Source organism: Equus caballus, chromosome 14 (assembly GCF_041296265.1).
Source record: "Equus caballus isolate H_3958 breed thoroughbred chromosome 14, TB-T2T, whole genome shotgun sequence".
NCBI classification, from domain to species: domain Eukaryota; kingdom Metazoa; phylum Chordata; class Mammalia; order Perissodactyla; family Equidae; genus Equus; species Equus caballus.
In genome coordinates, this window is record NC_091697.1 from 18,443,131 (window position 1) to 18,455,857 (window position 12,727).

Sequence of the window (12,727 nt, forward strand, 5' to 3'; positions counted from 1 at the left end):
TAATACAGTTGGGCCCTCCTTATCTGAGATTTCTGCATCCAGGGATACTGACTTGAGCATCTGTGGATTTTGGTATTAGAGGGTGTGTGTCCGTGTGTGTGTGTGTGTCCGTCCGTCCTGTGGCTACCAAGAGAGGACTGTAGCTTCTGCAATTAGCAAACTCTCATGTAGCAGCCAATTAAAGGAAGATTAACCCACTTTTGAAACAGTAAAACAAGCCAATTGACGGTTACCATGAAGAAGTTGAGTCAAAAGCAGACACTTAACACAGGGCTTTAATGTAATACCATTTAGCAATGTGACAATTTGAGAAAAGTGGAGAGTATTTTGTGAATAAGAGGAAGTGAGGAAAACATCTGATAGAGTGGGCAGTTTACAACAATGGGACAGATAACCAGCACGTAAAATCATAATGTAAGTGCTTTTTAAAGAACTGAAAACTGCTGCTGGTCGTTCACTAATGTGTAAGACATTTAATCAGAGCTGCACCTTCTACAAAGACAGTGAAAAAGAAAATCAAGAAAAGACTTGGTTTTTCTCTTTTTTTGGACCAACTTTGCTAAATAACCCTGGAAAGGCAAATGAACACTCTACTGATTTATATTTGTCATTACACAGCTCAGCTGGAAGAAACTGTGAGTGAGGTGTGAAATAAGGGCAATGCAGAGTGAAGAGAGATTTCTGGACATGCAATGATCCCACATATTTGCTTCAAGGAGAAACCTGCAGACGTATTTTCAGGTCTTGCTAAGTAACTGTTTATTTGCACTCAATACATTTGGGAAAGTCTGCTACAGAGCTAAGGTCACTGTGACCACAGAACAACAGATGAAAAGGAGAAAGCACTGAACAGCAAGAAAAATGCATCCTACCCTCATAAGAATTTAAGTGAACCAGTAAAAAATTGAAGATAAACAAAATAAACAGATACACCCTTCATCTTTTACGAATATACTTCCTCCCCAGCATCTCCCCAATATAAACACTCTGGAGTGTTTATATACTCAGTGCAAGGAACAGTATGATCGGTACATTTGAAACACCTCTGAAGAAAGAATAAAGCTAAAACGACATCTAATCTCTGAATACATTTCAATGTGGTGTAATAATGATATTATTACACTATAGTGATGGGGGAGAGGCTGTGATAGCACCCATCTGCATTCCACATGAAAAAACAGACCTAAGACCGCTTTTTTAAAAATTCTACAAGCCACATACTAAAAGAGAAATTCTTTTTGAACAGGACTGCTTTATCATGTAATTTCAGACGTAACTGTTACATGAACTGCAAATGAAGACTTAAAAGGTTTAGCAGCTATAAAAATCAGGTAACTCATGCTTATGTCACTGCTCCCATAAATACTTTTAGCCTGTGTTCAATTACAGTCAATTCTGAATTGGCTTGCCTCTGGATTAGACTTCTGAAGTCTTTACACAGAGTAAGAGAAATGGAGAAAAATGAAAGATAGTATTCTATCCTGTACTTTGACCCTGAAAAGGTGTGGGTCTGCTTGAAAAAGGAAGAAGAAACATACACGTAATCACAATAAAGCTTAACACTATGCAGAGTTTATAATCATTTTCAGCAACGGACTGCAAGCTGCGCTGTGAAGAAAATGCATAGCAGAGGAGAAAGCTGGGAACTTGGGGAAACAGGGAAGGAAAACAGTGTCAACACAGTGGAAGAAGTGATCAAACATGTGCATCTCTCTAGGGCTCACAGGCCCCTGTAGCGTTCCTTACAAAGCCACCTGCTCCAGAAGGAGAGAGCCGAGACGCCCAGGGGGTGAAGTATGAACGCTCGAGTGCCACATTGTGCCTCCTCCTCTAACTGCAAAGCTGTCTGGGAAGTGAGCTGTTCCAAGGGCAAGAGAACACACACACTTTACAGTCTAACCAACATCAAGTGCAAAGATTTTTTTCTTTTCGTATGTCTATTTTTAATACAACTTCAACAGAACTTCTGAATAAATTTGGGGTTCCATCCAATCCTTCTCAATTTCCTTAGGAGGAACTGAGTAATGGAAGCAAGCAAAACAAGATTATAACCACAAGTGACAGCACTTTAAACATGATTATCAATTTTAAGGGATAGAGACACTTGAATGTTTTGTAATACCAAACTTAAAAAACAAAACTGGTTATAAAAACTGCAATCCATCCCCCTAGCATTTCTAAAGGTGGTGGTAGTTCTGCAAGGATAAATTAATATATTAAATTAAGCCAAGATTTTAAAGGCTGGCAAAGTTCTATCACTCTATCTTAGAAAACAAAGATGTTCAAAAACAAAAAAATACATGTTAGTTGCCTCATGTTACATTTCACAACCATTATGTTAAATGCTTTCTTTCTACAAAAACAGGGTCCTTTATGTCACAACTGGAATTATTTACTGCTAGATGTTTAAAATTACACGGGGCTAGTGTTCAACTGGAACCTGTTGATGGTGACATCTGGAGGTTTTCTGAGCTTCAACCTAAGGTGTGCCAGGTCCTCTCCTAGGACCACATTTGCAGGGAGAGGGGAGGAAGAGGAAATCACAGATCAAGTTCTTAAGATTGTTTCACTCTCTTCTTGGCTTTCTGTTTCGTGGTGATCTGTTCAAAATTTCATCCTCCTGTTGGTTGAATAAACAAGAAATTTACTATAATTAGCATATTAAGAAAAAGTAAAAGTTCACCAAGTTTTCAAGATCAGCCAGGCTGAGGCTAAGCCATCTGAAGAAAAAAACAAGAAAAATGATTAGAAGAAAATGCACCAAAACCAACGATTGTCTCAGAGGTAGTGGGATTATGTGTGTTCTAATTTATTCTTTTTTGTTTTCCATAAACATGCACTATTCTCAATCTAACCCATAAACATTTTCTTTAAAAAGGACCAGACACCATGCTTTCACATGTTGTCTTGCTTAATCCTGAATAATCTACTGGCCTGTGGGCACAGCAGCCCCATTTTGAGGCTGACAAAGCTAGGATTCATGAGGACTATCCAAGTTGAGTCTCACAGAACACTCAAGACTACAAGCCCAGTGCTCTTTCTGCTCTACATACCGGCTTCCTATTGTGTAAGCAAGTTTGGGGAATATAAAGAAGTATGTGAGACTGGTTCCTACCTGAAAGAACTCTGCATTCTGGTTGAGACAGAACATATCCATTGAAAATATAAACAGCATTGACTGTCATCAATAGAAGGGCAGAGTTGTGATAGCTGGAAATGGAAACTGGGTAGTTTTCCAGGAAGGAACAGAATGACATAGAGAAATGCTTGGAAAAGGAACCGTGGTGAAAAAGGTGCCAGCCATTCTCTTTCTCTCACACCTCATATCCAATCCACCAGAAACCCCAAATCCAGAAGTCCACTGAGTTCTCCCACCCTCCTCTCTCTCACCCTGCTCAAGCCCACCACATCTTGCCTGCATTATTATAGCAGCCTCCTAACTAGTCTCCTTGATTCTCTCTGGTCTGTAGAAAACACAGCAGTCAGAGTAATCAGATGCGGCCAGTCCCGTGCAACCCCTGCCCATTTCACGAGGAGGAAAAGCCAAGGCCATATAACAGCCCAGGAGGCCCTCCCTAATCTGGAGCCTTGCTTGCTTCCTTTCCTCCACCCTCTTGCTCTACTGCCACACCATCCCTGTAGACTACCACTTCAGGCCCTGGACTAGCTCTTCTCTCTGCCAGGAATGCTCTTCCCATGGGCATGTCCATGGCAAAGTCCTTTATCTTGTGCAAGTCTTTGCTCAAATGTCACCTCTCCAATGAGGCCTACCATCTTTGACATTGCAAACCCTCCCCTCTTCCAGCACTTCTAATAGCTTTTCCTATCCTACTTTTATTTTTCATGGCCCATCACTTTTTTTTTTAATTATTCATTCTTTAAGATTGGCACCTGAGCTAACAACTATTGCCAATTTTTTTTTCTGCTTTTTCTCCCCAAATCCCCCCAGTACACAGTTGTATATTTTAGTTCTGGCATGTGGGACCACCGAAGCGGAGCGTGTGAACTCAACCACTCAGCCACAGGGCCCGCCCGGGCCCATCACTTTCTAACACACTATTTACTTCCTTATAACATCTACTGCTTATTGTCTGTTTCCTCCTACTAGAATTTAAACTCCCCTAAAGGCAGGGTAGTTTTGTCTTGTTCACTGATAATGCTTGGCACGTAATGGGAGCTCAAAATATTTGTTGAATGAATGAATCCATGAGCAACAGGGACAAAAATTTTAGAATGCAGTGATTTGTGCAAGAAATGCTTTTGCAGGGCAGAGTGAGGAGAGGTAGATGATGAGACAGAACTGTAAAATAATCTGAAGTTGCCATCTTAGGAAGCATTTTGTTAGTTTTCCCCAACAACCTTCTGCTTATTCCAGAAAACCATTTTCAGCACATGAAAATACTTCCAAGGTTAAGATGTAATGTGAAACTATCAAATGTTGACCTGTATTGCTAAGAATTCCACTTTTACAAAATTGGCATTACCAGAATTTTTACAGCTACAGCCGTTGAAAATTACCTTACGAAAATACTCCTTCTACTTAAATGTACCTTCAACTCAGTTGCTTGAAATACAAAATGTACTCCCCCTTTCTATTACCTCTGCTTTAGGTTTTCTGTCTTCCTCCTCTTGACTGATCATGCCACCATCTTCTTCAGCATCACTTTTTTGCTTCTCCTCTAAGACAGAAGTCAAAGAAAAGCAACTGAGCAAGAACTTACTTCTAGGGGTTTGAAAAAACATCTTTGGGTCTCGGCTTAAAGCAGATATTTTGGGGTTATTTCTTACCAAGTTTCTCTTCCCCTTCCTCCTCCTCATCTCCCTTGTCTTTTTCCTCTTCCTTGTCTTCTTCTTCTTCTTCCTTTACATCTGGTTGAGGAGCATCAGTCTTCTTGTACTCCACAGGACTGGACTGCTTCTGAAATATTCCCCCAAAGCACAACAACTTCGTTCACATTTTTATGTATTACATTATCACGTAATTACTGAATTATTGTTAGTGCCATCAAGTCAATTCCGACTCCCAGTGACCCTGAGTATACAGCAGAGCAGAACCCTACCTGGTCTTTCTGCAGCATCCTCTCAGCCTTCTGGCACTATATCAGACAATGCTGCACTGCTATTCATAGGGTTTTCATGCCCAATTTTTTTGGAAGTGGGTGGCCAGGTTCTTCTTGCTAGTCTGTCTTAGTCTGGAAGCACTTCTGAACTTGTCCACCATGGGTGACCCTACTGCTGGCATAGCTTTCACATCACAGCAACATACAGCCACCACAGTGCGACAAGTAATAGACAGTGGTGTGGTTCCTTGACTGGGAAACAAACCCAGGCCTTGGCGGTGGCAATGCTAAAAGTTAACCACTAGACCACCAGGGCTGGCTAATTATTGAATGCCTAGGAGGAAAATTCTGTACTATATACTGGGGTAGATATAAAGAAGTAAGTAAGATGTAATTCCTTCCCTGAGAGCTTTCTCTTCAGTGAGCATCTATGTGGTTCAAGGCAGAAGGGACAGTAAGAACAAAGGGGTCCGGCAGGAATGTGCAGGTCTAAATAGTCTGTGTGAATGAGGCACAGACACGCAGAACAATCACGGAGGATAAAGTTAGAAAGGGGACTTCAGGATCAGGTTAAGAAACATTGTGAACACATATTTCTTATTTAGTAGAAGTAGAGATCCTGAATAAAATTTCTCTTTTTTTGATTGTATATAATAAAGGCTAAACAAGAAGAACCAAAATAAGGCTGTATTACCCCTATATGTATTTGGGGGAGGGGGAACAGATAGTGAGAAATCCAAGATCAAATTATAAATGACTAGAAACAGCTATGCCAGGAAATGCTGATTTGTACCCAGATGGCTCTTTTTACATCTGAGAGCCCCTGCTGCCCCGGCCCCCAGAAGCTGCTGACAAATATTAAGGAGACTAATACAGTGGGCTTAAATACTAGTGGAAACTGCTCCCATCTGGGCACAATAAATGGCCACTGAGAGTAGTGAATAAAGTTTCAGAGGCTGACACCAAATGTGGCCCAGCCATTACTGAGCTGCTACAAAGAAAACCTCAAGCAAAATATTTCAGCTATTTTTAACATCATAACAGTTCTTTCTAAAAGTGACTCAAAAAACCCCACAAAACTCGTACCTTTCCAGAACAGCAGAAGAGGATAACAAGAAACACGGGCAGAGCTACAGTCAAAATGTAGACCACCCAGAGCCACGGGCGCTCCTCAGCTGCCTCAATCATCTGCCCCACTACACCGGGCTGAAAAACAAGACAAGACTGATTTCAGGTTCTGGCTTTTGACAACAAATATAGGCTGCACTGTTCAATTACTACACGGCACTACTCAGGCTCCTCCTTTTTCTACGGGTTCAAGCTGAGATGTTCATACAACATAAAAATGAACTAAGAGAAAAGCCCCAATTTGCCTATCATCAAGGTGATTTCCCTTTAATAGATGTGAAAGATTGCTTCTTAATCATCTTTAACTTCAGGGACCAGTGAATGAACAATTTCTTGATCTCAATGTCTCTGGTTCTCTAATTTGCAGCTCAGCCATATGACCAGCTGTTTGAAAATTCCGTATTTTGGGTAAACCAAGATTCAATATTTAAGAGTGCATTAAAATATACCCTAAATGGCAAATTTTGTTAAATACATTCAACACAATAATAAAAAAAAAATACCCTACCCATAACACAAATAGAGACTCTAAAGCTACTGCATTAGACTAATGAAGTCAAGCTCAAAATCCTGATACTTTGTCTTTGGCAGGCATATGATCACATTTTTTGTGACAATATTCCCAAAGAAGGGAAAGACAAACCCTAAAAATAGTTTTTAACAAAAGTTGCAATTAGTTACTGCGATAACAGATATAAATGCACAAGAAACAAGCAACCACAAACCTCGGCAGCCCCATCAGCAGCTTTCTTCAGACCCCATCCATCATTGGCCCAATCATCAACTACTCTTCGATCGCCACAAACAATAAAGTTGTCAAAAAAAATGTCTGAGGTCATGGACCACAGTTCCAAACCAATAGCACTAAAAGGCGTCATTTTGAAAGGTTCCAGATCTTCAAAGAAATCTGGATTTGCTATTTTCCGGGGTTTCCAGATTCCCTAGAGAAAAATATTTTAAAAGTCATTTCAGATAATGATCAACACAAATTTATGGTGAACCTAAGTAAGAATTAAGATGAGTTCTGCAGGGTCAATGAAGGTAAGTGCTGACTAGGTAAAACTTAATTGAGTAACAGGAAGAAAACAATAAATGCTACTGATGTTTCACACACTCTGCCTCTAAGATGCCTGGATTCCAACTACAGCCATGCGTCACGTAACGATGGAGGACGTTCTAAGAAACGTATCGTTAGGTGATTTCGTCACTGTGCGAGCACCATATAGAGTGTACTCACACAAACCTAGATAGTATAGCCTACTATACACCTAGTATAGTAGGCTATGTACATGTACAAAGATTATTGCAGCAAGGACTCAAAAAGCAAAAATGGCAATTCACCAAATGGCCATCAACAGAACAGCCAAAGGGCAGCTTTTTCTTAAAGGGCAATTTTTAATTTATCTTATTGTTCGCACAATTAAAAATACATTTATAGGGGCCAGCCCGGTGGCACAGTGATTAAGTGCGCACATTCCGCTTCGGCTGGCTAGGGTTCGCTGGTTCGGATCCCGGGTGCAGACATGGCACCGCTTGTCAGGCCATGCTGTGGGAGGCGTCCCACATGTAAAGTAGAGGAAGATGGGCACAGATGTTAGCTCAGGGCTGATCTTCCTCAAAAAAAAATAAAAAGTTTATAAATAGGAAAGTATACACATGGTGTATGCATATAGACACATACCTACACTTTACATTTTAAAGTGAGACAAAGTGGAAATTAATGATTATAAATAATCTGACCATGACAGAAACAGAAGAGAGACCAGGATCTGAGTGTTTACACGTCCATAGTAAACTTGAAGCTGTATAACATTACCTCCTGTATTCTTATCATCTCATTTGAGCCTCACAGTCTTTTTCCAGTTGAAGATACTGAGGTCAGGGAGCCAACTCCCATCACAGCCCTCCACCCACCCATCACACAATTGCCAATTTGCATCCAGAGGCTGCAGCAACCCTGCCACACGATAGCAGGGTGCCCAAATTGCAAGTTTCCCATTATTCTTTTGTTTTTAAACATAAGTTACAAAACAATTATGAAAGCTCTTCTTTCCAGTTTCTAGATTTATCTTCTCAATATTTAACATATTAAGCTCAATTTATGAAGTTTACTTTGTTTTTAATTCAATAGTGTGAATATAGTGATCAACCTGGCAGCCTCACTACAGGGAAAACTTCTATCTGAACACAAACAGATCAATGAAGCAACTCAACCATCAAGAGGCACAAACCTGGTAGTTAGGATTGTCAATCATGGGAGGCTTCCATTTGCCCTTATAATTAGGGTTGTCAATCATAGGGCGCTGCCAGACACCACACCCAGGGGCCGACTCACATTTAGGATTGGCAATCTGAGGGGCCTCCCATTCTCCATCCATATCTTCATCCCTGTAGAGATATAAACAAACTACAAATGGGTTCTGTGGTGCAGGACTGTGAACAGCTTTCCCTGGGCTCCCTTGAAATCCTGCAGGAATGCTTTCATACTGTCATACTGCAGAACATTATCTTGTTTCTGTATTTCCAGTAACAAGGGTTTTTCATGACTGATGCATTAACAGAAAGAGAGAGAGACGAAAATGTAATTAAACTTGTTAAGCTCTACACTTAAGTTTGGGCCTTTGACTGTATTTAACTATTAACTTTTACTTCAATAAAAAAGCAAGTAATTTAAAAAGATAACAGAAGCTCTTACCAATCCTCTGGCTTCTCTGCATCTGGATCAGGTACATATTCAGGTTCATCATCCAACCAGCCCTCAGGCTTTGTGGCTTCTTCATCTGGAATCTTAGCAGGGGCATCTTCATCCCTTAAACACAGAGAAAAAGCCAGTTATGACAACCCTGGGCCAGAGACCACAATGTGGTCCAACTGTGAGAATGTGAAACAGGGCAATCTCCAAGTATTTAGTTCTTACTTAACCTCAAAATAATTCTTCCTAGAAAATATTTGTGAATCATATACCTGATAAAGGTCTAGTATCCAGAATAAAGAACTCTCACAACCCAATAATAAAAAGACAACTCAATTGAAAAACCAGCAAAGAATTTGAATAGACATTTCTCCAAAGATATATAAACGCCCAATAAGCACATGGAAAGACGTTCAACATCATCAGCCTTCAGGCAAATGCAAATCAAAACCAGAATAAGACACCACTTCGCATACATTAGGATGGCTATAACAGACTTATTAACAAAAACAAGTGTTGGCAAGGATGTGGAGCAAATGAAACCCTCATACGTTGCTTGTAGAAAGCAAAATGGTAAGCAGCTTTAGAAAACAGTTTGGCAGTTCCTCAAAAAGTTAAACGTAGAATTACCATATGACCTAGCAATTCCACTCCTAGGTAAACAGCCAAGAGAAATGAAAATGTCTATCTACCCAAAAACCTGTACATGAATGTTCATAGCAGCATTATTCACAACCACACCCAAAAAAGGGCAACAATCTAAATGTCAATCAACTAAGGAATGGATAAATAAAATGTGGTATTATCCACACGATGGAATATTATTCAGTCATAAAAAGGAAAAACGTACTTCAACATGGATAAACCTTGATAACATTATGCTAAGTGAAAGAAGCCAGACACAAAAGGGCACACAGTATATTAGTCTATGTCCAGAATGGGCAAATCCATAGAGACAGAAAGTAGACTAGTGGTTGTCAGGGGCTGGTGGAAGGGAGAAACAGGGAGTACCTGCTTAATGGGTTTGGGTTTCCTTTTAGGTGATAAAAATGTTCCAGAATTAGACAGTGGTAATGGCTGCACAATACTGTAAATATACTAAACCACTGAATTGTAGGCATCAAGAGGGTGGATTTTAGTATGTGAATAACTCAAACAGCTACTCCTAAAATAAAAGTTCGTCAAGAAGTACCTAATTTTAAAGTTTTATGCAGTTACTGTAAGACAGTGCCACTTTAAAGATTTTATTTTTTTCCTTTTTCTCCCTAAAGCCCCCCAGTACATAGTTGTATATATTTTTAGTTGTGGGTCCTTCTAGTTGTGGCACGTGGGACACCGCCTAGCATGGCTTGATGAGTGGTGCCATGTCCATGCCCAGGATCCGAACGGGTGAAACCCCAGGCCGCCAAAGCGGAGCACGCGAACTTAATCACTCAGCCACAGGACCGGCCCCAGGACAGTCCCACTTTAATAGGTAAGCAAAGACATCTCCATCTTTCACCCTTGGTCAGGATTATGCTTATTTTTGAACTATGCTAGTTTGTTGTTGTTTTTTTTTTCTGAGGAAGATTTGCCCTGAGCTAACACCCACTGCCAATCTTCCTCTTTTTGCGTGGGGGAAGATTCACCCTGAGCTAACATCTGTTCCAATCTTCCTCTATTTTTCATATGCGCGTCACTGACACAGCATGGCCAACAAGTGGCACAGGTGTGTGCCTGGGATCCAAACCCGCAAACCTGGACCACCAAAGTGGAGCGCGACTTCACTACACCACGGGGCTGACTCTCTGACCTATGCTAGTTTTAAATTAGTTGTGTGAGAACTTAAACTTGTATAACATTCAGCTGACCCTTTTATGCTGAACATTCACCTTCAAGCCCCAAGATAAAACAGCTAGTTAAGGAATACAATACTGAACTACGCTGAGTCCACATCCAACGTTCATCAAATATACAAATAAACTCAGCATTTACACTAGTGCGGCATGAAAGTTCAGGTACACATTTATCTTAACTTTAAGGAAAAACATAAGCTAGAATTTAATTGCTAAGCCTAAGAGGATAATTTTACAAATGGAAAAGTCAGTTTTATTATTTCTCTTTGTTCACTTTCTGACATTTCTAAAAGTCGCTGACTGGAGTTCAAACATGGCCAACCCGTCCTGTTCTCATTTCTCATCACTCCCCAGCTTGCACCCTCTATGGAAGGCCACGTCTACTCAATCTCCCTCATACATGTCAAGCTTACTCCTGCTCCCCTACTTTTGCACATGATGCTATTCTTCAACCAGGAATATCACTTCCCATCTTCACCACTTAGTTAACTATCACCCCACTTTCAAATCTCAGTTTCATTTGCCCTGCTCCAAGAAACTATCCCTGGATTAGCTATACCTCGTGCTCTGGTCACTGAGCTAACATCCACCATGAGACCACTCACCATGCACATGCCAACTTTATTTGCCTGTCTCACAACTGTGTAGGCAGCTGGTGTCCTTGTGGCTTTATATTCTACTGCCTGGCACAGAGCCGACATCTCAAATACTGTTTAATTAAGAAAAAGTTATTTTTCAAGTTAAAATTTAAAATTTGAGGACTCTAGCTTTAAATGTGACTTCACAGAAGCATTGGAAAGGCAAGACCAAGAGACTCAAGGTTCTGCCACAACCAATCATGTTACCACAGGCAAACTATAGCATCAGCTTCGCCATTCTGTGGCTTGTAGAATGGTGTGAGGCAATCCAGATGATCACCACAGCCCCTTTTCAGCTACAGTAGTCTACATATTTTTCCTACCATTTAGACTGTATCACAGATTACTGAAATCATCAGATCTCAACCAACATTTAGTTGTTCAAGCCATATGGACTATACGAAATGCTCCAATGCACTCAAAGGCAGGTCCTAAGGACTCACCAGTCATCTGGTTTGATAGCATCGGGATCTGGTATTTTTGGTCTTTCATCCCAATCCTCAGGCTTCTGGTCCTCTGGGTCCTCAATTTCAGGAGAAGGATTTACAGGAGGAGTCATGTCGTTTAGCAAATTTCCACTGTTGACAACAGACTGGTCCACTAATATTTCAAAACTATTATCTGGATTCAAGACTGAAAAAAAATCAAATGCAATTTGAAAAAGTTAATTAACCACTCATTCTCTTCACCAAAGCACAGAAGATCACCTTTCTAACAGAGAGCAGAAGCACGGAGTAAAGACCTCGGCCTCAGAGTCAGAACATGGTCTCAGGGCCTTAGGCAAGTTAACCCTCCTTTCCTTATTTATAAATCATAACTATTAGTTCCTCAGGTTTTTAGGAATTAAAACAAAGGACAGATAAAACTTAAAACACCAAAATATTTCATTTACAGACATTAAAAACCAAAGGGACATAAACTAATGCACTAGTGGTCTGACACAAACAGTTACAAACCAGCCAATAGGCAAATAAATTTATTTATTATAACCACCCCTCCAGTATAAAAGGCCCATTTCCTCATTTTTTAGCTGGTATTACCACCATCTATGTTCCACTTTTGGAATCCAATGGAAAATGAAAACACAATTTGAAATCCGTAAAAGTATAAGTGCGACTTATGCTAAAGCCTAGATCCCACACATAAATGTCTCATGGGCAACTGACTAGGTGACAGCACATCCAGAACACCAGACAGGACAAGAGTGCCATACTGCCATCCTCAGTGACAACAAAGACCAGCGACACTGTCAACGACACAGACACCTACAGAAAGATTCTCACACTTGTGTGAAGTTAAGAAGGCACGGGAAATAAAGCATATAAGTTTTACTTAAAAATTACGTGTCTTCTGTTGGTGGGAATGCAAACTGGT

General features: G+C 40.4%; 1 protein-coding gene across 1 annotated transcript in view; it reads right to left on the reverse strand.

Moving 5' to 3' along the window:
- Positions 1–257: 257 nt before the first annotated feature.
- CANX (calnexin) overlaps positions 258–12,727 on the reverse strand; it is a 31,833-nt gene continuing 19,363 nt past the window's right edge. Inside the window, exons 8-15 of the mRNA XM_023617029.2 lie at positions 11,797–11,986; positions 8,884–8,997; positions 8,420–8,576; positions 6,914–7,129; positions 6,147–6,266; positions 4,789–4,918; positions 4,600–4,679; positions 258–2,620 (exon numbers count right to left, since the gene is read on the reverse strand). Coding sequence (XP_023472797.1) covers positions 2,567–2,620; positions 4,600–4,679; positions 4,789–4,918; positions 6,147–6,266; positions 6,914–7,129; positions 8,420–8,576; positions 8,884–8,997; positions 11,797–11,986 — 1,061 coding nt within the window. The 3' untranslated portion in view covers positions 258–2,566. The remainder of the gene's footprint in view (positions 2,621–4,599; positions 4,680–4,788; positions 4,919–6,146; positions 6,267–6,913; positions 7,130–8,419; positions 8,577–8,883; positions 8,998–11,796; positions 11,987–12,727) is intronic.